Here is a 26,603-nt window from a genome sequence, read left to right as displayed (position 1 = left end):
CATGTGTAACTCTGTGGGATCAGTGGTCACAAGTTTGGTTCTGCAGTGTTTCCCTTTTTCACTAAACGTTTTCAGATTAGATTGTATTTTTATTTCTGTTGGTAAAAAAAACTTCTGCATTGTTAGTAGTGTGTATCAATTGAAATGCTTGTCCTGTGGTTGAGTCAACATCGTTAAAGTGTGAGGTAAAGTTGCAGTTTTGATCATTTCTATCTGGTATGTCATGAATGAATGCAGACACATAAACCAACTTCACCAGCTGGTTTCAGGTTATAACAAAAACCCACGAGATCCAGGTTCACTAAAACGATCCCAAGAAGAAGCACGTCAGATTGACAGCTCACCGGAATTATTAGAAGAATTAGATGTTTTTTGTTCTTCTTATATTTATTTTGTTTGTTTGTTTCTGTTTCTGTTTGTGTTTTGTTTGTTTATTTTCTCATACAGTAGAGTGATCCACACTCCATTTCAGAGGGTGGCGGTAATGCGAATCTAAAAGTTGTTCGCCAACCGCCATTAAAAAGGAAAAGAAGAAGAAGAAGAAGAAGAAGAAGAAGAAGAAGAAGACGAAGACGAAGAAGAAGAAGAAGAAGAAGAAGACGACAGCTCACTGCTGCCAATGAAATGCCTTTTCAACCGTAAACAGAGGGGGCGGGCACCAATGACGATTACGTTTCTTCAGTACCTCGATTGCCATTGGTCGAATTGAACACGCGGAGCTGACGTCCTCAATGCGCGGGTCTGTCAAAAAAAATAACTGCCCCACAATTTTTATCCTGGCCAACGCTGTACCATTTTTTTTTCCTGCGACGCCTTCATATAGGTTTAAATTAATAGCTGGGATTTTCTTTGTCAAATTGAGAAAGAAACCCGTCGCGGTGTGCACGGCGCATCGTCTCCGGCGGCGGATATTCGAGGGCATTACGTGACGGTTCCCTAAATTGGATTAGCGCTAAGTAAAGCCACCGGCGAACGGTAGTTAGCAAAGTTGCTAGTTAGCCAAACAGACTCGTCGGGAGTGGAGGGAAGAGGAGACGCGGACGGACGGACTTCTCCGATTCCAACAAACTGCGTGGACCAGGGTTAGCTGGTTAGCTAGCTAGTGCAAGACGCGAATGGCAACGTTATAGACACATTTCCGCGTGAGTGAGTGAGTGAGTGAGTGTGTGTATGTGTGTATGTGTGTGTCGCCCTTCAACCTGTTCCGGGTGTGCGCTTAACGTTACACACAGCTCAACGTCGAGACATTAGGGGGTTTGACAGTATGGACAGTTACAGTCAGCGCTTTGACAGCAAGTCTCAGAAGAAGAAGGGTTCGTCCCACCACGGCGCGTCATGCTACGACGAAGGAGACCGCAAAGCAAAGTTTGTGAGTATGACGAGAGTTCGTGTCGCTGGAGGTGGATGCTGATGTGGACGATGAGCAGAGATACACAAGGACGTGCATAACCTTGCAAGAATCGCAACTTGTGACCTCTGGATTCCCCCCCCCCCCCTACACGTTGTAATCACATGGAAGTATTCCGTGATCGTGCCTCTGAAAGCACAGAGCAGCAGACCAGTGATGGAGGAGCCGTCACCTGTGTAATTCTATACTGAACCCATAATGCAGCATCCATTGCAGAGGAAATCAAAGTAGCCTCACAGAATCATCCCGACCGGCTCCTTCCACTGTGAGACCATCGTCGCCTGCTGTGGCGTTTCTTTGACGCCAACGGGCGACCTTGGATGTTTGTCCACTTTGCTGTGCATGTGGGAAATCAGAAGGTTTAAAATTAGCACAGGGTTTACACTAATCCATGTGCTTTCCTACTACTACAGAGCGACCAGCGCACCGTCTGCGCAATATTTGTCTGCTGCACTCTTCTGGGAGGTTCAGCGGATACAATGGCATCATCTCAACTAGGGGGGGGGTCTTGTTTTCCCGGCTGTCAGCCGTTCAGCTGCTCGCAACATGCACACATAGTAGCGTACCCCCACATCAGACGGGAGACTAGAGTATGACAGGCCTTCCCAATGCACACTCAACCCACATTTGACCCCATTCTTCTGAGCAGGCCACCACCAGTTAATTCCTTGTCGCCTCCGTTCGGATATTCAACAAGTCTTCCGCTGCAGCAGAGATCTGTGTGCGTGCATGAAGGGTTTTTTCAATCCAGACTGTTGTTCTTCATTCACGCCGCCGACGCCCTGTTGAGTGTTCAGTGCTGGAGGAGAGTGGGCCTGCGAAGTCAAAACCATGGTTTGACCTGCATCACTGCCTCTGTGTCTGTCTGAAAGATGCAGACAAAAGCACTAGCACGCTGTTTGTAATACTGTATGAAAATGAAAAGCGTAGCTTTTTTTTTTTTTTAACTGTTGCTCGGACACGTTTAAACATTATGAAGGTCTCTGTTTAAAGTTGTGATGCATTTTTCATTTCGTTCTCCTAACTGGGGCTTCATGGCAACCTGCTTGTGTGACATCCGGTAAATAATATCTCTCCAAAGATTCAGCATAAAGGCTCAAGACCCGTCAATAGGATCTTTGACATATTGTTTTAATAACAGTTTTACTATTATTGAGGGGACTACTAAGTAGCAACAGTGCGTTGAGATGAAGATGAAAAAGATAATTTGATAAAAAAATATAGATTTCTGAACAACTTCTGACCTTGAGCACATTGTTTTTGACCTTGGAAATATCATTTGGATGTTTTTTCAATGTAGTTGTATGGGGGATAAGTGGTGGTGTGTACACATGCACATGCACACACACAGGAAAGAGCAAAACCTTTAAGGAAAAAGTGGCTGCAAGAATTGGTTTTAATCTAAAGGTCACCTAATGTCTTTTTTTCTGTAGATTTCACTTGTAGCTTATGGCTTTGATGTGTGGGGATGGATTTTGTGCACTTGTCATGGCTTTTGCTCTGTTGCCATCACATGGCCTGGGTTTGAAGTTTGTAATAGGTGGTTTTATGTTGTTAACATTAGATAGATAGATAGATATGTACTTTATTTATCCCAAGCTGCTAAATTCCGGTGTAACAGCAGCACGTTTACACAGCACACATTAGAAATATATACAATATACACACAAATAAATGTAAAATATACGAATTGTAAAAAATAGAGGATAAGAATAATACATTTAAACAATTTACATGAAATATTAATAGTGGAAATAGTGCAGTAGTACAATCAGTTACCAGTATTTTGCAGAGGAACATGGTAACATGAAGGTGCAAATGTGCCGGGATTTATGTTTAATGTTGAGCTTAAACAGAGTCCAGAGTCTATCTGTCAGCCAGAGGTGAAGTGTTGTAGGGTCTTATGGCATGTGGCAGGAAAGATTTCCTGTAACGGTCCTTGTGACAGCGAAGAGAAGGAGCTCCGCTGTCTGTCCAGTGTGAGGTGGAGAGGATGGTCCGGGTTATTACCCCTGTAGTCTTCGATGTAGATAGAGGCCATTCACATAGGTTGCCACAGACATCCTTGCATAGCCCCTGAAAGAGCATCTCTTTTTGTAATAATATAGTTTTTCCCTATTATTTTGGACAGTGTAGAGACAGACACACACACACACACACACACACACACACACACACACACACACACACACACACACACACACACACACACACACACACACGAAACCAGGGCAGAACGAGGGGGTATGCTAAGCAACACAGGAATTTGATTCCAAGGTTATGTGGTAACCATTGGGCCCCTGGACCCCTCCTCATTTATTCTCTTGACACTGGTGACAACAGAGCTATTTCCATGACAACTCTGAGTGAACTCCATCTGTTGATGATGACTGAGATGTAGTTGAACGCCCTGGAAAAAAACATATCTCGTGAGGGGCAACTTGACTTTAGATTATTTTGTCAACTTTCTAACCTATTTAAGACCTAATGCAACTACCACATCCCCAAGGCTTTTAACTAAAAGCATTACAACCTTTTCCAGTGAAAAGCATTTGAAGTGTTGTGTTTGTGCCAGAAACACACCAGGATTGATTTTCGTGTTGTTGACGTACTTTTTTTCTTCTTTACTGCTGTCGACAAGAGCGAAGCAATGCATCATTATCTGACCTGAACTACACATTTTCACTCAGATGGAAAAAAGGTGTTCGTTATTGTCCCCCTTTTTCCCTTTTAGTCAGCCAAAAAGCAGCTGAGTACACCGAGTCCATTTTGTTCTGATTTTCTATCTTTTGTTCCATGTGGCTGTTAGAAATATACAACCAAAGAACATCTTGTTACTCGCTCTCACTAAGAGATACATTACGTGACGTGTAGTTCCTGTGGTAGCACAGTGTATTCCTGACGCTTTTAGTCCCCCTCCCTCGCCCGATAGGTCTGTTAAATATTTGTAATGCAACTTTTTTTTTTTAGATTCTACTTTTGTGTCGTCTAAAATCGGTTGCTGATCAGTTTAAGCTCTTGAGAGGTTTTATGGTCTCATTAATTAAATGGATGTTTGATATTTTTTGTTCTGTATCACTAATTTTTAGAGGATTTTAGTGTAAATAGGCAATATTACTGAGTTTTCATTCTCAAATAAGCAAATGTGAATGAATGAACATAAGTGAGACACCTCATCTATTTTTATTAAACTTAAACACACAAAAAGTGCAGTGTCATATTTGATATTAAGGGCCAGTAACCAGCATCTACTGTTTATGGTTGTTTAGTTCTGTGATGAAATGATCCAATCGATCGGTCAATGAACAGAAGATGACATATTTAAAGGTAAACTTAACACTAAATTGTGTGTAGAGGAAAAGGCTTCAGGGCGGCTGTGGATCAGGGGTTAGAGCGGGTCATCCACTAACCAGAAGGGCGATGGTTCGTTCCCTAGGTGGTCCAGACCACGTGCCAAAGTGTCTGCGGGCAAGACGGTTAAGCCTTACTTTGCCCGAGACGGCTGTGCAGGCAGTGTATGAATGATGTGTGATTGAAAAAGCACTGTGTATCGAAGCACTGTATGAATGTGTGTGAATGGATGAATGTGATTTTTACTGTAAAAACGCTTTCGGTGGTCAGAACAGCGCTACATTAATACAGTCCAGTTACCAGGTTTAGGAATTAAGTTCTAGATTTTAGCTTGTTGCACTACTGACGACTAATGGTAATTCATATGGGGATTTCTGCAGAAAGAAAGAAAAGTCCCTAGTTTAAAAGTTAGCTTGTACTTAATATTGTACAGTACCATTGTTCCAGTCATTGGTGAAAGTGATTTCCCTTGTGGTACTTTTTTTTTTGCAGCCCTTCTGGGTGTTTGCAATTGCTATTAGTCCTAAAAAGTTTATAAAACATGAAGACTCTGCAGTGCAGTTAATGAAGGGTGAAGACGGGGTGATAAAACTTTCAAAATCTGATGTCTATGGAAGCTGTCTGGGTTTGAGTTGGGACTGCGGTTCTTTGATTTTGTTTTTTTTTCTCCCCACAACCTCCATGATCAGACATTCCTTTTTACTCTGCTTACCTCCCTTTTCTGTCGTAGATTGCATGTGCCTGTGTTTCACAAATTGGTGTTTTCTCCACTAGTGGTGGGGTTACTTGTCTCAGTTAATTGAAAAAGACGTTATCACAGTTTAATTAAATGAACACAGGGTGATAGCGGAAAGTGAAATGTATTCACTGACATTTACAAATTGCTGCTGTTTGACCAATCCTATTTTTGTAAATTAAAAAACAAATGATTTGCAAAAGCGAGATTGTGAAACTATTGAACGCTAAGGCATTGCCTGTAAACCTGAAGGCCCCCCGTAGCTTGCTTTATGTAACTAGCACTTGGTCTTCTTCTTTTTGGCTTAGTCTCGCTGTCCTGTGCTATCTTTAGCAATTGGACCAAGCTGGGACTTGGGTCCTTTTGCTAGCCGTGTGGAGGCCGTGTATTGATTAGTTGGAGATCAGGTGAGGCCGTGCACAACCACCGAACCCAAACAACATTTAACTCCTGGGCAGCGTTACAGCTTAACATTTTTCATTATCGATTAATTTCCCAGATATTTTTTTTTCCGGTTAATTGCTTTGTCACAAAATGTCAGAAAATATCAAAGAAGGCCCATCACACCTTTTGTTGTTCAACTCATTGATTCATTTACTTATTGTTTAATCATGTTGCTATTGATCTGAGCATTATCTGCTGAAAATAATTAATATAGCTGCAGGACATTTTAAAATTTGTGTACCAAAAACTTTCCTCTTTTCCCATTCACACAAACTGCTTACAGTATGAATATCTAGCAGAATAGCCTCAGCAGGGTTTTTGTGTCTGGCTGTGAGCCATCTATTCTGCTGCTTTGTTGTGTGCGCGGCTGTCCTGTTGTGGAGTTGCCATCGCCCTCTGCGCCGACAATGAAGTGCTATTGCAAGAAGCTGATTGTGGTTGTTGGGATTGTAACAGTGTGTCTCTGGTTTCATTCCTAAAAGCACCAGTACTAATAAAATTGGCTATAGCACTTTTTTTTTTAACAGCAGGCAATCGTGATACCTTTTCTAGTACCACATACTGTAAAACACTATCTAAGGTATTGCCTACTTATATAAAAGACACGCTAGGTCTAACGAAAAGCTGCAACGATGATATTGCAGAGACTTGTATTGTTGAACACCAGCCTGCAACAGTTGCTTAGGCACATGTTGAATGTCATATTCAATAAATCATGATGGAATACATGAAATTCAATTCCTGGGTTTTACGTTTCCATAACTGAATAGCAAAATAGGCCAATGAAAGACTTTCTCATGCTGTTCTTATTTATTTATAATTAAAAAAAAATTCTAGTAACTTTATGAGTGAATTTGGCCTCCACCTGTAAACTCAGTGCATTCAACATTTCTACACGGATTGGAGTCCACCCGTTGTATTTAGTGTAGACTGATGAAGGAAAAATTATTAAGGTGCCAAAGGGCACGCTTTCAGAAATTGTTAGTCCAATCATGTTTCATGACATTGCTAAACCATGTGTATAAAAACATCTTCTCCCTGTGGCCTACAGTATTTTTTATTTTGTTTGGAGAATGGAAGCCTGTGTCCTTGTGGCTTTGCTTACTTGAAGAGTTAAACACAAAGTTTTGTGCATATAATTGTAGAATCTGTCTTCTTTTGTCACTCTGCTTGCAGTCTGCAGTAAACCCCCCGCCAAATATCCTTACTTATTCAATGCGTGTCTTGAATGGATTGTACAAGTGTCCTCAGATGGATATTGTCTAAAGTTTGCTGTACGTCTCAAAAACTGAACAGAACTAAACTAGATGAAGTGCCGCTTGTGGCTTTAGTTTTGGCTGATTGAAATGTTTTATTGTCGCCTGCGGCTATAATGTCAGGTTGTTGAGATTCACCTTAGGTGGTTTTAGTGCCTGAGGGAGAAATCACATTTCTAAGTTAATTTATAATTCAGCATTGGATTTTGACAACATGTTGAAATATAATGTTTTCTGCTCACATATTAACTTCCCATTCCTCATTAGGATTACTCCTTTGGCCTTTTTTGACTCCAAGTGAAGTTACACCAAGTAAAGATGGCAATCCCCAAGAAGTCTACAGAAAAACATAACAAAACAAAACAAAAAAATCTGCCGGAGCAGAAAAAGCAGCAGACAAAACTTACTCAGCAAGATACCAGCCGGTCAAATGCCAAGCTCCTCCGCTGCTGCTCGAGTGGACCCTTTATAATTTTGCAGACAGGAGAAGCATTTTTAGGCAGAATCTCTTTGTTTTCAGTGACTGAAAGTTTAGCTGTGACACAATACAGGAAGTATTGGGACAGTGCCACATTTTTTGTTAACATTTGATCAAGAACCACACTTTGTTTACAAGTTTAGCAGTAAAAGGTATCTGTTTTTCTGTAGGGTTAAAACGTCTTTTTTTTATAAATTATATTTAATGCAGTTGTTTTATGAATGCTGATTTGTTCCTTTTTCTGTTCCCCCCACCTGTAGCACTTACCGTTTAGAAACATCACAGATGATGTGGTAAGATTTGAGGAATTTGTGTCGACCTTTCTCTTCTCTTGTAATCATTCTCTGCAACATCTAACGTCTCTGTACTTACATTCATCTAATATCCCTGTTTTGAGTGGCAATAACATTGGTTTTCATTGCCTGACATTGGATTTTGCTCACTAACTAATGTCTCCATTGGCTCTGCATGGCGTCGAGATAGTGCTTTTGCTCAACATGTGTTCAACAGCTGTTCTGTGCCTCTGCTTTGTTCACAGTTCACTTTCTCTAACTCATTAACGGGCTAATTGGGTCATCTACTCTGTTAACGCTCAGAATTAACAATTGTACTATGCTCATAATTTAACACAGCTTTTACGCACATCAATTTAGCACTGATAAATCTTGTGTTTCTCTGTGGTTTTCAACAGCTGGACCGATTTGCCAGCATTCGGATTCCGGGTAGTAAGAAGGAGCGGCCGCCCTTGTCGCACTCTAAACACAATACCAACGAGTGGTCGATTTCTTCATCGTCCACCTCGCATCAGATTGAGGAGCTGTCGTCGAAGATCACCACGGAAAAAGAGATCTTGGCTCTGTTTGAAAAGATGATGGTATGTTGTTTTGTGATTAGATGAATATTTTCCTTGAAAAACAATTAAGCACCGTGGCATGTAAAAACCATCATGTCTTTTATAACATACTGTCAACCACAGAATAGTAAAGATGTAGTTTTGTCACATTCAAGCAAAATAAAATTAACATTTTCTGTCAAATAAGAACATTGCAGATTAAATTTACAAATAAGATTGATTTTGTCCTTCTGTTTTTGTTTTTTTTAACAGGAGGACATGAACTTGAATGAAGAAAAAAAGACTCCTTTGAGAGAAAAGGACCTCAACAAAAAGAGAGAAATGGTCATCCAGTATGTTTTTACTGCCTCTAAAACGGTGAGTGTTTCACTGTATGTTATTTTGCACCATACTCTGGGCTCCTGTTATGTAATTACGTGTATTTTTTAATGAAAAAATTACGTCTCACATGGGATCTTGCCTTACAAAGACGGAGGAGGGATTGAATTTAATTATTCTGTCTCGAAAAATGAGGTATATTGGTTTACAAGCCAGTGTAATCTCATTTGTTGCTGCTGTCTCTACCAGACTTACTGGGACATGTTTTATAAAATTACACACATACTTTGATACATTGATGATGATTATATGCATTTTTTATTACCTTGCATAGTAATAACATTTTGGGTGCTAGTGTGTCAGGAAGTGCACTGGCCAGGGAACATGCATGTCTGCCGAGTTCTGCCTGCCTACTGAGGACATTGAAAATTTGATGGATGGTTTTAATGGTCCTCCTGGCCACAGCGCTTCTGATAGCCGGTCTGAGTATAATAAACTGGTCTGTGAACGTGTTTGAGAGACAGAGAGAGCAAGAGCAGGTCAGACAGCATGTTGCAATGCTAAAAAAACCCTCTGTTTCTCACTTACATGTTTGCATTTTTAAGGTCGGCACAATGCCTTGCAAATAAGTTTTGCGTTATTTGTATTCGCTATAAACAGACATCCTTTCAAACTTGCCTTTAGGCTTTCCCATCTCCAGTCCCCTCGGGGACCAGCCTGTTTATGTGCCTGCAATTGTTTACCTGCATGATAAAATGAAGTGGCCACTGGCCAAGAGGCAACAAATTAAAATCCTTCAAAGCACTATTCTTATCAAATGCTACGTAAGATAGGGGGATAATATTTAGAGAGAGAGAGAAGCTGTGAAAATATGGATATTGACTATGAATATGTCTCTCAGGTCCATAATTACTGAGTTGAAATATTGCGATTGCTGGTGTAAAATACTCAGCAGTCCGGTTGTAATTTTGCTTTCAATTCTTAAATTACTCAGGACCATGGCATGGAGAAATCTGGGACTGGCCAGGCTCTCTTGTAATAATTTGCCCACTTAAATCAGTACCAGGTCCTTTACGTGCTCGAGGTTTATGCTGTACTTGCACAAGTATGCTTTGATTATAGGTCTTTTCCCCGTTGATTTTTTAAATGTATTTGGCTTGACTCAGGTAAGGTTTCCCTTCCACCAAAAAACTCAAAATGAACGTCTTGACACACCTTTCTGAACCGCCAGACTTTTCTGCCAATTAACCTTTAACACTATGTCCTGAATTGATGTACGTCCCTTGCTGACATAATCAAGTGTGGTTCTGGCTTGTGAATAAGGTACATAGCCTTGTAGAGAAACAACTGTCACGCATTTTGTAACACAGAATAATTGCTGACCTTTGCCAGTGTATAGTTGTCTTTGAAATAACTACTTTACTTCCCGGCGACCCCCGCTGTTGATTTGTCTCCTGTGTAGGAAAATGTGTTTTAGTTATTGTTGCCTTTTAAAACACCCGGAGAGAATTTTCAGAACTGTCTCTCTGAGGATGGAGATGAATTCATAGGTCATTAAAACAAAACACAGTCTTCATATTTCCCAGTTTTGGTATGTAAAGATAGGACACATTTTTCAAACTTACTGCATCTTGATACGATACTCTTCCATTTAAGGAGTTAGTGGTTGCTGTAATTGTTTCTTCAGCACATACCAGCTGTGCAAATCCAATGGAACAGATGGGGGTCAAAACCCTTCAGCATTCCTGTTTTGCCAAATCCAGTGGGTATCTTCCAGACTTCCTTTTTTTTCCCGTACATGTCATGTGAACTAGCCATATACTACAGAGCTCAGTTCACCTGTCACTTCTTCAGTAGGAAGCAAGCCCTCAGAGACCTTTAATCGTCTTTAAACATGCGACCGGGGCTCATTGTCCCAACAGTGATCGGGCATAAATTGTTGTTTACCAGTTCCCAAATTCGAGTTGATGCTACGTCCTTAAATTAAGCGATTGGTTGACTAAGGAGCTGATCTTTAAAATAACAAAAGCCCAGCAAGGTTAATGCACATTAGAGATGATAATCTTCTTAGCACGTTGAAAGACTGAGTGAGTATACATCACTATGAGTTCAATCATAACACATTGGTAACATATCAAATGAATGTAAAATTTTACCCGCTATGCTTCTTTTAGAGCTGCAACAGTTAATTGATTAATCGTTTAGTAATCGATTTATCAATTTGTAATCTGAATAGCTAAATGAATAGCCAACTATTTTAATAATCGATTAATCGGTTCAAGTAGTTTTTATGTGAGTAAGTTTCTTAAATGTGAATATTTTCAGATTTATATATATATTTCTGGTGTGGAAAAAACAAAACTTCTCTTGGGATTTGGGAAACAAGATCTTCATTTTTCACAATTTTATGACATTTTATGGACGAACAACAACAAAAAAAGTAATCTACAGATTAATCAGATTAGTTGCAGCCATAGCTTCTTTATTTTAACTTTTAATTTAAAGAGAAAAACATGGGGGACACCAGTCAAAAGGCTGACCGAGATGGGGGAAAAAGGCTGCTCCATTATCATCGTTTTCGCTGGCACAGTGATTTGTAAAATAAATGGAAATCACTGTGAATGAATAGACGGTACTCCTCTAACATGGTCGTTGGAGATGTGATGAGAGGACAGTGAGGCGTCTGAAGTTAAATTTTACTTTATTTAATCAACGGCAGCACGGTTACTACTACTGCAGTTAGGAATGCTTGTTTTATCCTGGTAGCTTTATTGCAGTATTGAAGGGGCCACCAGCTTCTATCGGAGCAAAATTTCAACACTTTGATGAAATTCATCAATCTCATATAAGAAGCAGTGACTTCCAGATCAATGGGTCTTCGTTCTGTACTTCAAAGGGAACACAAGGGCAACAACTGGGTTCAAATGAAACACAATATATTGTCTACTATCTACTAACACTGGACAAAAAAATGACTAATAATGAAAGAATGATGCACGGCAGTCAAACAAACTGTTTGTAGTTGTAACAGTGTAGTAGGGTCATGTAGGGCGATGCTTTATGCAGTGTTTTTATATTGTCTGGTTAAACAAAAGATGCTAAGATGTATATGAATGAAATTTTAAGATTGAAAGCTGTTATCTCGACATCGACTCAGTCATGGGGAGAGAAAGTAAGTTATCTCGGCTTCTATGAGTAATGCTGTGGCTGGATATTTCCCTGGTCAGAACCCGCAGTGGTCAGTGTTGAATGCTGGGAAATTCTTCATGATAGACTCTGGGGTTGTTTTCCTTGAGACGTCGTGTGGTTACAAAGCAACTGGCTCCATCATTTCTCTCTCAGCTCTTCGGCGCTTGGAAATCCGTCCATGTTTCTACACTGATTCAGCTCTTGGAAGCTCCGATGACTTTCTTCCGCTGGCACTGCTGTTGATTTCTCAGTAGGCTCTGTCGTCTGTCTGTGACTCTTGCGAGTTTGATGCGACATATTGCAAAAATTACCGTTCTAAACTTCCACTTGATGACTTTAGAAGGGAAACTTCAGCAACCGTAATAATTAAAAAGTTTTAAGTTTTAATCTTTTGATTTAATTTGTTCTTGGCTTGGCTGACAATATTGAAAAGATGGGCCTAGAGATAAAGACAAAAAAGCTTCAGAAAAAAGCAGCACATAAAAAAAGAAAGAAGTGCAACACGGCAAAGAGACAAAAGTCTATTTTTCATTTATAGTTCTTAATGAACCTTTTTATATTCTTTTAATCTGGAGTTCATGGGCAATGTTCACATTTTAACCTCCCATCACGACCCATTAAACATAAAGTAAACATTATAAAAACCTTGGATCTATTGGTGAAACAAAAGGATTTTACCTTAATGGAACATTACACACATTGTTAGCATTGTACAAGTAGCTGATTGACGAAAAACGAGAATGGACAATTTCAAGCACTGCCACTAAATCCACGGTAGTTATAAAAAAAAAGAAATAAAAACACTAACACACTATTAAAAGTTAATTGTCTTAGTCTTAGATTTGGGCTCAGGCCGCCCAGTACCAACTTTGCTATGACCTTAACATTTGAGAATTGCACCAAATTACTTGAGCACAGCTGAGGGAAAATAATAACTAGAGCACAGACTAGTTGGACACTATTTTCATTTTATTTAAGACGTACTAAAGAGGAAATCTGTTAATATTGGAATGCTTTATAATTTACCAAACATATCTATCTGTAAAGATTGAGGAGAATTAGGGAAAAGGGGGAGGGAATGCAGTGTTTGCATGTGTGCTCCCGTGGGAGTTGGTGGTGTGAGAAAAGGTTTCACAACATTGGGATAATTATAGTCCTTTAATATTTCTTGCTCTGAGAGAAGTCGGAATCAAATGTTGATCAAAGTGAATCTTGTTGGAGGAGAATGAACTCTAGAATGAAGAATGAAGGTTGTACTTGCTTAATCCAATTCACCTTCTGTCCTTTTGACCGTGGCCGGTCATCCATTTCTCTGACACGCTAATTGATGGCCTGTTACGCAAAAAGGAATTCCTTGTTTCTGCTTCTCGACTCAAATGATTGTTTAATGGTGATAAATAAAAGAGGGAGATAAAGGTTCTTGATTATAAATTCCTTATTCTGACCTCTTTAATAGCTAAATGATGCCAGGGCCATGGATGTCTACTACACCCTTGTGATGAGCTTCTTTAGATGTAATTCCTAGATGTGGTGCATAATCCATTGCTTTGAGGATCACTTTGATTATGTTATGTCTAATTATGAATACATTTGCCACAAAGTACAGTGCGTTCAGAAATTATTTAGATCCCTTCACTTTTCCCCCCACATTAGTAATGTTACAGCCTTATTCTAAGATCTTTTTCATATCATTTTTCCCCTTCATCAATCAACTCAACACCCCATAATGAATAAAAATGAATAAGATCATTTTATCAATAAGTCACCAATTTATTATAAGAAGTAGAATTTATTGCATGGCTGTTGTACAATGTGCTAGATTGTGAGGGGTTTTCTTTTTCTGGTTACTTTTTGATTGACTCAGATTGCATTGGATTTAATTATGGTTTTGCACATTAACAGATTTAACTGTTCAAATCAGTTGGATAAAACCAATTAAGAGACTTTTGTATCAAGGAAAACAGATGAGCACGCATTTTATTTTTTCTATATCTCTGCTCTCCTCAATCAGGCTTTGATTCAGAAGCTGGGAAGATCAGGCTGTCGAAAAACCCGTTGTCATCTTAACGTCAAATGTGTTGCCTGTTATGAAACATTTTTTATAATAATAAAATTAGAAACTAAAAAAAAATACCCTCACTGATCTATGCAATTCATCTGTTTAACAAGTTTTATACCTTTTTCCAACAGATATGTGAATATGAAAAATTGTCACATCCAATGGAAAATCTTGCCTCACACAAAAAATCTGATGGAAAATTAGCTTCCATTTTGTGACATGATTAATTACTCAATACATTATCACGTGGCTTAAAGTAATAACTATCATCCTGTCTGTCAATTGTTGAAATAAGCGCTCAACGCAGCAACCACAGTCTGAAGAAGTGTCTCAATTTTACTTTCTTGGACACATACACTAAAATGTCCCCTCCTCTTATCATTGGATTCACAGTATTGACTGTTAACATTTGAATTGAACGTGTTGATTTGATCACTTTTCCATGGCGACATTAACGAGAATTTTTTCTTCCTCTCCTTCATCCAGGGCACGTTAAGAAGCAGCCATCAAGTATCTCCCCAGGAATTTCTGGGAGAGCTAAAGTCGGGGGTGATGGACGAGCGCCTGATCGCATGTCTAGACTCATTGCGTGTGTCGCTTACCAGTAACCCCGTCAGGTACAGAACAAGATTTTGACAATGGGAAAGTACTTGCTTCCTCACAGTTGTCTCTTTTGTAATTGTTTCTGTGAATGATGACACACTATGTTTCAGCTTATGTTTCACTTTTTAAGATTTCAACATTTTAGAATTACAATATTAGTTGTAGCAAGTTTCAAATGCCGCATCAGGAACAAAAACCCTTTATTACCGAATTTGTTCTTGGTCTGAGTGAATGTGTTACCATTCTTAAATGTTTGGAGCTATACAACGAATAACATTTTCTTCAGCCCCACTATATATAAGTAGCAGAGCAACAGGCTGTTAAGATTGTCGATGAGTTTCTTCTTACCACAATGCCTCTCGGGAGTCCCGACTTAATGCACAGTCCTGTGCGGTTGACATTTTATAATAACACAATTTTTTTTCGCCTGCACAGTTTCTCATTGTTTTTGCTGATGGTTTAACCTGAGTGTAATGCACATTAAAGCCTCAGAGGTGCTCCATCTGTCAGCTACCCTAGTTGTCTGTAAGAAAAATGAATGTGGCTTTTAGAACTCTGGATACCCATATAATTTCTTCTCCTATTTTTTACAGGCTAGTAATTTAAACTAGTGTATAATGGGTCTGGCCACATTCGCCTCAACTTCTAAGCAATCGAATTAAATCCAGTCCAATAGCCCAACAACAAAAAAACATTTAAAAAATATATGGGGTGCCAGTTTAAAAAAAAAGACTACGTATAAGATATGTGATTCCACTGTAATGCATTTTAAGTTGAGGTATTCCTAAAACCATGCCTCAGTTCAATATTTTTTAAATATGTTCGGAGGTTTTGCATGCAGTGTTTATCACAGAATATATTACAGAAAAACTTAAAAGACCAGCATGTAGGATTTAAAGGGGCTCAAATTGAATATAATACCCATGATTATGTTTTCATGAGTCTATAATTACATGAAATTTAAGAATATTTATATCTTCCCTGCCTCAGAATGAGGCCTTTACATGTACATCAGGAGGGGGCCTGTTCCACAGGAACTGTATATATATATACTCTGTCACCAGGGGGATGGTATGTTCCTTTGGTGCTGTCTAAGCGACACTAGAATAGATAGAAGGATCCCTGGCACTCTTGTTTTGGTTGTCTCCCTCTCTTAAATTTAAATTGTTGCTTTCGGCTGTCTCTGTCTGAGGTTGGGTATTAACAATTTTGTTTCGCATTACCATATGCTCTGCAAGAGCCACATTAAAGTTGCTGAAAAAAACCCAAGCTCAATAGATACATTGCCCCTCTACTCTCAATACAATGCCTTTCTAGTTCAGTCATTTTGTTCATGGTGGATTAAGGATGACTGTGGTCTTGCATCATCTTGTTGGCTCTCGCCTTGTTCTATTCTGTTTGCTGTTTGGTCTTCTTTTGAACCAAAGGTGCCAAGTCCACAGCCAGTGGACTGTAACCTTTTTCATATCATGTGCCAGTTTTCAAGCTGGACTCCATTCAGTTGGCAGAAGTTTAAAACCATTAAAACTGACCATTAGAACAATGTTTTCATTAGATCTCACTAATTACCAGGTCACAAATGCACATTCAGAAAGCAGTAGAGAATAGCACTGCATCGGTTGCTGCATTACATTCAGAATCGGAATCAGTTATCTTGGCCAAGCTTGTGTCATAATACAAGGAATTTGACTCCGGTTTCCAGTGTTCTCACAGAGTACTTACACAAAATTGACTTATGACAAACAAAAACAAGTACGACAGAGCTGAAAAAGATGAATGTAAACATATATATTTATATATATAAGCAATTATCTATCTAAAAACTAATCTAGTTTTTATTTCAAACTGACACTTGTCAGATTAGAGTTGTTTTAATTGTCGTTGCCTCTGTTTGATCAGTCTATAGTGAACTTTGTGTTCATGTACACATTATATAGATACACATCCATATCCATGGAATTTATTTCTATGTTTTGTGCACTGTTGAGTCAACATTTTGCAATATTGACAAATGTTTTTTATATTAATTGAGTAGATGGTTTAAAATTGGCCTAATATATGTTAAGAAGGCCTGGAACTGAATAATGTATATGTAAACGATTTAATCAATTTCACAAACATGTGACATCTAGTCAACCAGTGGCTTGACTTAACGGCCACAAGTCAACAAGGAAACGGTGGTCGGGGGGCAGCCCTGATAAAATGGACAGTCGGCCTCATGTATAATGACGCAGTTTGGCTCGACTATAAATCTGCCTTGGCCAGTAACGGTGGCCTGGCAGCGGTGACCTCTTGCAATCTAATAGCACCATTACAGTCCTGAGTTGTGGGACTGATTTGGCAGTAAAGTTATTTTGTCTGCCACTGTTTTTGGATGCTGATCACTATCACTTCCCTGGCACCGTTGTAGCAACAACTCTCCCTCTTTCCCTCCGTTCAATATCAGGTAGTTGCATTCTGCTCGTGTCGGCTGACAGACTTATATGCTCCCTCATCAGGTTCCTCCTGGCGGAGACTTGGAGGTAATTTGGTACTTCCTGCAGCTCCGGTGTGTCACCCTGTGGCGCTTGCCTCTGACCCCTGTATACTTTACCCACCTCAGCTATTCCAGCTCTGTCTTCCCTTTTTTCTGAGGAGAGGCCACGGTACTAGACCACAGGACCAGCAAGGCTACGGGATGTAATTGTATTAAATGGATTTGATAAATGGATCTGACAAACAAGTGGAAATTGGTTTTTGATATTATATTAGAACTGACCTTCAGGTTTAAGGCCCTGGATTTATTCTATGCAGTTAAGCTTTACAGTAGGATAAAGTTTAGCATCCCTCTTCCTTATCCTAAAGTTTTTTATAAACTTTGGAGGCTCTGCTCCTTCCTGTCACCCATGCACTGCATACAAAGATACAAAGAGTATTGTATTAAGTACAAAATCTGCACACAATTGCCTTTCTTCTTTCGTATTAGGGCATTATACACATTGAGGCCACTTTATTAGGAAAATAAGTACAATTTAATGCAATCCAATACAACAGCTTGACCATAAATTCTACCTTCACAAATGGACAGTTTTGATTGGCATTCTCATAGAGGAATTAGATTGAGTAAATATTAAATGGGGCTGCATTATATTGAAAGGTGTTTTTTAATGTGTTCTAATGCAAAACCTAATAATATGTCACAGATGTAGGTTATGTATGCTATAATTTCAATATTCAATATTTATCAAATCAAATATTTTTATAAACTGTGATCTACTGGTGACCTATCCAGGGAGTACCCCGCCTCTCGCCCTTTGTCAACTGGGGTCGGCTCCAGCAGCCCCCGTGACCAGCAGTGGATGACAGTATAGTTAATGGCTATAAACTTGCAGCCTAATTTTTACAAGGAGTGTTAGTGTTGTCTCTATTATTTTTTCAGATGTCCCACTCTGCTATGATTTCAGCGTCCTCCTCCTTTCTGTCTCCAGGGAGCCCTCCTGCAGTCAGTTACCTTGCGATGTTCAGGACAACATTTTTAAAGTAAATTTTTTCATATCTGGTTCATAAGCGCTTTAGCGGAGTGTAATGTTATGCTGCACTGCCTGGGAACCTTGGAGGCATTCTCATGAGACTCTGTTGGAAGTCAAGCTACCTTAGCTGTGAAGTTAGCCAGATAAGGCACCTCATTTTTTGGAAAAATCTATTTTAATTTTGGAGTCTAGCTACGCCGGCACTCGTCCTCTGGTACCTAGCAACGTATGGAGTGACACGCCTAATAGCCAATCATGTAATAGTATCACGTTTGGTTGCGCCATCTCGTTGGCTCGTGTTTGTGTTTCTTAGGTCATAAAAATTATCAATAATTATTGATATCGACCGATATGAAACACTGTATCGTGATACAGTTTTCAGCCATATCGCCCAGCCCTAAATACACATGCCAGGAAATAAAAAAAGTTTTACATTTTTTTTAAGAACACGTCTGAGAAAACATGTAGATTGGTTTAGCTTGTGTCAACAGAGAAGATTGTAAATTTCACGATTGTAAATTCTACAAGATATTAACAAAAGTCCGAAAATATGAAACAAGTTTACTGTTTAGCTGAAAGATGGTATTTGGCCAGTTTTATGTGTAACTGCTGCTCCCCAAATCACAATTCTATACACTGTCCATCAGCAACTATTCTGGTCCCAGACCTCAAACATGATGTGACTTTTTTGGGAAGGGAAAAACGACAAGACAGTCAAAGCTTTGTCGTCGGGTTAAAGCATGACAGGACAGTTAATAATGGGCCAAAACAGACACAATCATTTGTGTTGATGAAAGAAAAAATGGAAACACGCAGCTACTGTTTTGCTGTGCCTCCGAAACGTTAGTGTATGGATCTGCTCTGTGACGTGTGCAGACTTTGAAGAGACCCAGGCCATTCTGGGCTATGATACAGCACAGATCTGCCCTGCGTCCCTTCTGTATGCCAAACAACTAAAGACAAGATCAATGCGGGCAGGTCTGCAGCGAGAAATATACCGCTGCTGAAATTCCTCTAGCAAAGACAAACCCGTGGAAAGTTTATTTTTTTTCAGATCATTTTTACACGACACGACTCCAAACACTGAGCACATTCAGGCAGAGAATGTGATTGAAGTTTCTCATTTGGGATGCGGGAGGGGTGCCAGATGTTAGGAACTAATGAAACTCGAGGGCTGCCAGAGCATGCTAGATTAGCAAACAGAATTTAAAATACTTTAATCATTTTAGAGTCTAGACATAGAGCATGTCAAATACAAACCACTTCACTGCACAGGGATAAAGAAACAGGCCACTATATGGTTATAACTACGTATCCCCTCCCCTGAAAATTGTAACCATCAACATTTAAATTGATATTATCTTCTTCAACCTAACTATATTATTATTGTCATTATTATCAAGCAATGCGCAGTAGTATACAGCATAGTGATCATTTATATATGAACCCATGCTGCTTCTAAAACAATGAAACATCCACTGATCATAAAAAAGACAATTCATATGATTAAACCCACAAGCTTTTATCATCCCCAGCCCAGGTGCGGTGGCTGCCTCCGTTGGACTTTGTCATCTGCCTTATCCTAACTTTCCCTGACCTTGACATGACACAAAGACACACCCCTTGGATATTTTATTGCCTCTGCCTGATTGTTCTCGCTCTTGAAGATGAAGCTTTCTACAGAAAGGTATCAGATTGCCGTTTTTTCCTGCCTCGGAGAGATCTCTTGAGCCTTTGATGGCTGACATGTCACTTTTCACTCACGTGTTTCAGGTAGATGCCTTGCAGCAGACCCCGATAGCGTAGGCCTGTCAGGTTTTCATGTGCAATAATTCCTGCTGCAGATCAACTGATTATTTCCCTTTTCTCTCGCTGCCTCGCCTACTGATGATGAAAAACCACCGTGCAGTTGCCACTGAGCTACTGCATGCATTTCAATGAAGCTCTTGTCAAGACCCTCGCCCTGCCTAGTCTATAACCAAAATGGCCTGGGCCATGGCCCAGCGTGAAGTAAAGGCTGAACTGATTTTTTTTCTCAAGCAGGAGAGCCTCATTCATTCAATACCTTGGCAGCAGCCTTGCCTGTCTTCATCAGAATGGCCGTGACATTGTTTTCCTGCCTCCCTCATTTTCTTGACCCTGTCTCTCACACGCACACACAGAAATGCACACTTATATTCATACACCTTGATGTGGAGGCCTGCACTATTTCTCTGCATTTTGTGCTCATCTTGTGAGTGCCAAGCATGAAGCTAAAGAATAAAGCCGTGTGCTGTGTTTTGTAGAAGCGCATACGTACCATGTCACTGAGGGGGGTGATTGTAGCCTGCTGGGCTCCAGACAGGGGACAGCTGGAACTGGGCTGCTGTAAAGACTGTAGCTCCTAGCTCATGGGCAATATTTGCCAACACAAAAATCCAGATCTCTGATACCCAGTATGAGGCTGTTTGTAAGAAATAAAAAAAAAAGACAGATCAACTACAATATTTGCGGATATTTGCTTCCTCACATACAGCCCCTGCGGTAAAGTTCAGGATTTTTCCAGACTTCAGTGCATGTCTGAGAGCAGCTTCAGACTTAAGCTGCAGTAATATGATAACATTGGTCTCTCCCTAAACCAAGATCAAGCAATATTTAGCCTGGTAACTTACATTCAATTTGAATTACCCACCCTCGAACACGGATCGAGTCACTGCCCTTTAAAGAAAACGTTGAAGTAAAATGATATGCAGTCAATGTGTGGATGTTAGTTCAGCAAAAATAGTTTTTAATACGAAAATTGGTCGTATTTGTCACTATTCTTTACCAGACACAACAGTGTCACAACAGACAAACAAGCACAGGGACACACATCTGCCTCGAACTCCATACTCCTTTCCAAAATATTAATTTCAGATAACAACTTCCCATCTAATGTTGTCACCCTGAGAGTTTCTGTAGATTTGATGACGGCGGGGCCACGCAGCTCGTTGATTAGAGCAGCACAAAAGCTGAATGCTAATGTTCAAAGATGTTATTTAGTTTCAATCAGGAGGGAGGCGCAGTCAGTCACAATCTCACTCACCCCGTCTTTCACATTCCTGAGGTTTTCACTTGAACGCACAATATAATATTCGTTCCTATTTGCGTTTCCTATTTGAATCGGGTCAGATCTGTTCTTTCAAAGTCATTGCTGCTCTTTCACTCTTGCCGCGAAAACCTTGGATCTCCATCATATGATTTGCCGGCAACGAGAAAAAAGTCTCAAAATTGGAGTTGGTTCCATAAACGGCTTCTCTTCTGCTGTGCACCGCTTTTGCACACATCCTTGTTCCTTTAACCCCTTTAGGCTCAGGTTTAGTGATCATTATATGCTGGAAGTGAGAAGTCTAAAAGCCTTTGGTTTATATAAATGAATGCCCCTATTATCTGCCTTTACTAATAGGTCTTACACCATATGTGGATCCAGAGAGAACCTTCAAAAAATTGTATCTGCCTAAATTCTTCAGATTCGCTTCAGCAAAACTGTAGAAAAAGTGCTGAGATAAATAGAGATTTTTTTTGTGTTTATCTATATACTGTTTCTCCCAATGTCTGCATCCTTGTTAAGTTAAAATCACTGTGTTGTCTTCTGGAAGCCGAGCAATAGATTGACAAACTGCATAATTAATGTAACTTTGTTTTCAGTTAAAAACCCTGTAAATTAATTAAATAAATAGCACATTAATATCTCTATGATGAAAAACACTGTTATTTGCTTTATGTCCAATAAAACTATCTTGTGAAAATGTCACTGATATCTAATATTTGAAATGTGCCCTTTGAAAGGAGATGAAATTTATTACATTTGTTAGCCTCAAACTTTTTAATATTACTTCTTTGATCACAGGCGACAGTATTTGAGATCCATTAAGGGCACTTTCTCCATGAGACGTGCCTAAAATCAACTTTAACATGAAGAGCGGCAGGAAAATTTCGATCCCTCTGTAGCTTATTTGATAGAGCGGCGTGAACTTGCTTAGCCTCCTTTGGAGCGCTACACCTCATAAATGTCACCTGCTCCTTACAAGCATGACTTTATAGGAATCTAATTCTGTCCTCTGGCCCTAAAAAAGTAATTTTTCTTTTTTCTCTCAGGAGATCAATGCCTCGGAATAAAGGCCTTTAAACAAGTCTTTTGTTTGTATTGCAATGATTGTATCTTTGTTTTTAATTTTTTTTTAATTTGCCCTTAGTGGGATAAAAAAAAGGAATATCTTATCTTATTATATCATAAACATGTTTTAACTTCATTCATGTCTATAGATAAGATATAGCCTAAGATATGTCTATAGGAATTAATTTAAATTGTTTTATCTGTATAAAAGCCCTCATTTGCCTTGACATATTGTTGTAAAGATCACTGACATTGTAATCAAATTATTTTAACTTCAACATATTTATTACATCTATATGTGTGTGTCTGTGTATATGTCTGTATGTTTATATCTGAATAGGCTTCGTGGTTGTTCCTTCTCTCTTTCTACAATAGATCGCTGTCTTTCTTGTGACAATCAAACCTCGGTTTTCCACTGCTGCCTTTCTCCTCAGTACTAACTGTTAAATTAAATACTAAATGTTTTTTTATTTGTGAAATGAGTATGAAAGTGTACTCGTCAGTTGTCAATCTTTCGCACTTGTAATATTGATTTAATGTTTGTTGTTACAGCTGGGTGCAGAGTTTTGGGCATGAGGGTCTCGGACTACTGCTGGACATCTTGGAGAGGTTGCTATTCAAGAAGGAGTAAGTTCATGTATTAACTCACGTATACTTCTACAGATTATTAATCTATCTCACTGTAATTATTTGTATATTCAAAGGATGAACATTAACTAATAGCAAATTCATAAACAGTCATATGGTTTAAGTCATTTCTAGTTTTCCTAGTAATGTAATGTAATGTCAAGGTTATTCAACACCAACTTTATACATTTACGAATAACAAAAATGTAATATATATAGATTAATATTCATATTAGTAGTACATTTCATAATTGTTATTTCATAATTTTCATTAACAATTTTATACTTGTTCAGCAGCATTTTTTTGTTTTTTGTTATTTGTTTTTTAAACACTTTCTTAAATCCTTTGAAAAATGTTTTTTTTACACTTTTCATAACAAAGATCTCAAGAGTTATGTTTTTCTCCCTTGCATTATTGTAAAGCTGTGTGCAGTGCTCTCTCTCTCTCTCTCTCATTCAAATCCACCCCCCCCTTCCCCCTCGCCAGCTATCACCACATCTAATTCTGTGCGAAACACTGTGTAGACTCATTTTCTTCATTCTGTTCATTAGAGTCCAACTTCCCCTTAATTACTTTCTTGTGTCCGTAGGCAAGAGAAGATTGACAAAAAGAACCAACATAAAGTTGTCCAGTGTCTCAAGGCCTTCATGAACAATAAGGTAATGACAATGTTTATGTGTATAAACCCAAGAGATTGTTACCATTTTTAAATCCCCTTGTTTAAAATTAATGGTTGTATACCAATAAATCTAGGGATGTCCTAAGAAAAGGTGTTTTTTTAGTTCATTTTGAAAAGACGGACGGATTCTCTTGTTTTTGGAAATCAGTTAATCGACACACTAAACTGATTAATTGTCCTGATTAATGTCTTGGGATGAGACTGTGGGCACAACAGCCCACATTGACTTAAATCAGGAGTTTCTGCTTTTTAATGAACCTTTGATAAATAACTTCAGAAGGTGGTGGGATGGTTGGACTTTTCCAACTTGGAAAGTCATTTAAAAAAAATTCCTTCTTTAAAGTAAAAAGAAATACATCCCTGAATTCATGTCAAATCTCTCTTCTTACCCTTTTGGAAAACAACAACCTATCGGAAACAACATACTGTATTTTGAAGCTGGTCTCCTGGGTTTTCTTTATTCCCATTCCCATTAACGCCATTATCTTGTGTCTTCATTCAATTACCAAATAATTTTGCCTGTTAGATTTCAATAACAAGGGGTTCATGACCAATAGAGAAGAAGAGTAGCATCACAACAATATGGAGCCATTTGACTTGAGTTTTACTAATGCAATCTGGATGACACTTTGTGCAAATGAGGGAAAGAGATGCCAATGCAAGAGTGAGCACAAGGGAAACAAAGCTATTTTTTGGGGGGGGGTTAGTGTTAGGTTTCACAAATCCTGTTAAGTTTCATCCACAATCTTTCATACAGGTGCCCGCAGGAATGAGGAATAAGGTGTATAGGGAAAGTGACCTTAAATGACTTCTGTTTGGCATTACATGTTAACAAATTTACAATTAATTCAATGGTAGGGAAAACACTGATCCCTGTTAATCATTGCGGTTGAAGTTTTAGATTTTTATGATCACTATCATGACTCATTTTGCCATAATTTAATTACTGTTTGTTTTTGCGATTAGTTTAATTTAAGCATCAGAATTTTGTAAAACTATAAAATAATATGATCACATTGTGATAAAATTATGCCACTTAAAGTCAGAAGACAATAATATTGAATTATTACCAAGGCCTAAGCACTTGAGTGAGTACTTCTGCAGTGTTTTCTTTTATTTTTTACAATGCCTTCGCTTTTCTGGCGTTAATGCTGTTAGTCCAAAGGAGCTACAAAAGATTTTTTTTTAAAAACATCTCACCAGATGGAGGGAAAATACCAGGGGAGACAGCTATACAGCCGCGCTGGCACAGAGCGTGCCGTAAGGTCTCATGTAATCTTGTGTCTCAATAGGCGCCAGACACCAGCATTTACCCGTAGGCCTCTCTGTTAGCCCGGACCTTTCCCTGGCTCGAGACGCATCTTGGGATGGGATGTACCCATAATGCCAAGAAGACAGGTGTTCTCTGCCAGCTGTCAGTGCAGCCTTTCCTCCTTCTTCCTGCCTTCCTGCATCGAGTCACACACTTGTAGTGGCACAATCTTGTTAGTGCTTGAAAGTTACCACACTGTGAAGCTGCCCTCTGAACAACTGAGCTGAATGAAGAAAACGTTTATCATCATTTTTTTTAAATTTAAAGGCTACAAGACTGAAACTTGGTAATTGGAACAGCTTTCCCATACTTCTGAGCTTCCCACATCCCCAAAATGGCAGCAAAGGTTAAACCATGTGATGGGAAATGAGCTAACAAATATTTTTAAATGGTTTGCCCAAAATCCTGGGAGCCATCAGTTGTAGAAGACAAATTATGTAGTCAATGGATTTAGTGGATGATGCTGAAGAGATTGAAACGTCACATCCTTTTATATTTTAAAATTTTCAGTTTACATTTCACTCCCTATATTTCACATTTCAAGGAAACTTTAAGAATGCTAATGCCTGGACGAGCCCGAACACCCTCCACGCAACTATTGAAATAAAAGGAAAAAATCTGAAAACCACACAGCCTTTGGTTAGCTGACTGCTTATTTAAATACACAAAGTCTGCATTGGACAGGGAAACAGAAAACCTGATTATTTAATGCTTGATGTTACTACAAGATTTATAAAAGCACAAAATTGATTTTCAAACCAAACAATAGAAGGAAAAAAACATCACTTATTGCAGCCTACTTTGGTTTAATTAAAGAGCTTTTCCCAGCTTTACAAATGGTAAATAACTGCAATCTAGTTTTTTACTGAAAATTTTATTTTTTAAAACAGGAACAGACGTTGCTGAATTGATTTTCTCTGTATAGATTAAAACATTACAGTTGTGAATGTTGCTTAGACAGTTATTCATTGTACAACGCTGTTACCCCCTGTGAGCACTGCACTGACAACTGACTTAATACAATATTGTTTTTCTCCCCTCTTTGTCGGCTCACAAAACTCATGTTGCACAATTATTGTGAATCTATTTAATAATGATCTTGTAATTTAAACAGATTTTCATTTGTGCAATGAATTGTCTTGCCCAGATCTCTGAATGAAATCTCCTGTAGTGCATTACAGATAAACTAACGTCATTGTTAGACTGGAGTCTGTCATTTGATCATTCAAACTCTCTTTGGAGTACAAATAAATCAATTGAACATTGAACTCTTGTCGCAAATGAGCAGAATTAATGCATATATTGGTAAACATGTTTTCTTTTGTTTGGGTTTCTTGCAGTATGGCTTGGATCGAATCCTCGGGGAGGAGAAAAGCCTTTCTTTACTGGCAAGAGCCATTGATCCCACCCAGTCTGCCATGATGACTGACGTGGTAAAGCTGCTGTCGGCCATCTGCATTGTGGGCGAAGAGAACACGTACGCTCTGACTTCATTCTTTCTATGACGTCTATGTCTTACAGCTTTTTCTAATGCTTAAAAGTCTAAGGATTAGATTGAAATTTCAAGTTTTACTTGTAATTATGGTTCAGCTGATAACTTGTCATGTTTCATTGTCAGTTAGAAGCAGTGGGCTATGCATGTTCA

At 38.9% G+C, this 26,603-nt stretch overlaps 1 protein-coding gene across 5 annotated transcripts in view; it reads left to right on the top strand.

Moving 5' to 3' along the window:
- Window positions 1–709: 709 nt before the first annotated feature.
- The window catches only part of LOC118302359 (protein diaphanous homolog 3), a 151,025-nt gene continuing 125,131 nt past the window's right edge, over window positions 710–26,603 (top strand). For 2 of the 5 annotated variants that reach the window (XM_035628422.2, XM_035628421.2), the window contains exons 1-8: window positions 711–1,369; window positions 7,934–7,966; window positions 8,365–8,547; window positions 8,779–8,883; window positions 14,579–14,709; window positions 22,892–22,966; window positions 23,557–23,626; window positions 26,299–26,435. In XM_035628422.2, the coding sequence (XP_035484315.2) occupies window positions 1,265–1,369; window positions 7,934–7,966; window positions 8,365–8,547; window positions 8,779–8,883; window positions 14,579–14,709; window positions 22,892–22,966; window positions 23,557–23,626; window positions 26,299–26,435 (839 nt within the window). In that variant the 5' untranslated portion in view covers window positions 711–1,264. Of the gene's footprint in view, window positions 1,370–7,933; window positions 7,967–8,364; window positions 8,548–8,778; window positions 8,884–14,578; window positions 14,710–22,891; window positions 22,967–23,556; window positions 23,627–26,298; window positions 26,436–26,603 lie in introns of all 5 variants that reach the window. The other 3 variants (XM_035628426.2, XM_035628425.2, XM_035628424.2) reach the window with 3 other exon arrangements.

This window comes from Scophthalmus maximus, chromosome 4 (assembly GCF_022379125.1).
Source record: "Scophthalmus maximus strain ysfricsl-2021 chromosome 4, ASM2237912v1, whole genome shotgun sequence".
Taxonomy (NCBI): Eukaryota; Metazoa; Chordata; class Actinopteri; order Pleuronectiformes; family Scophthalmidae; genus Scophthalmus; species Scophthalmus maximus.
Note: the sequence above shows the minus strand (reverse complement) of the source record. Positions and strands in the feature narration are given on the sequence as shown.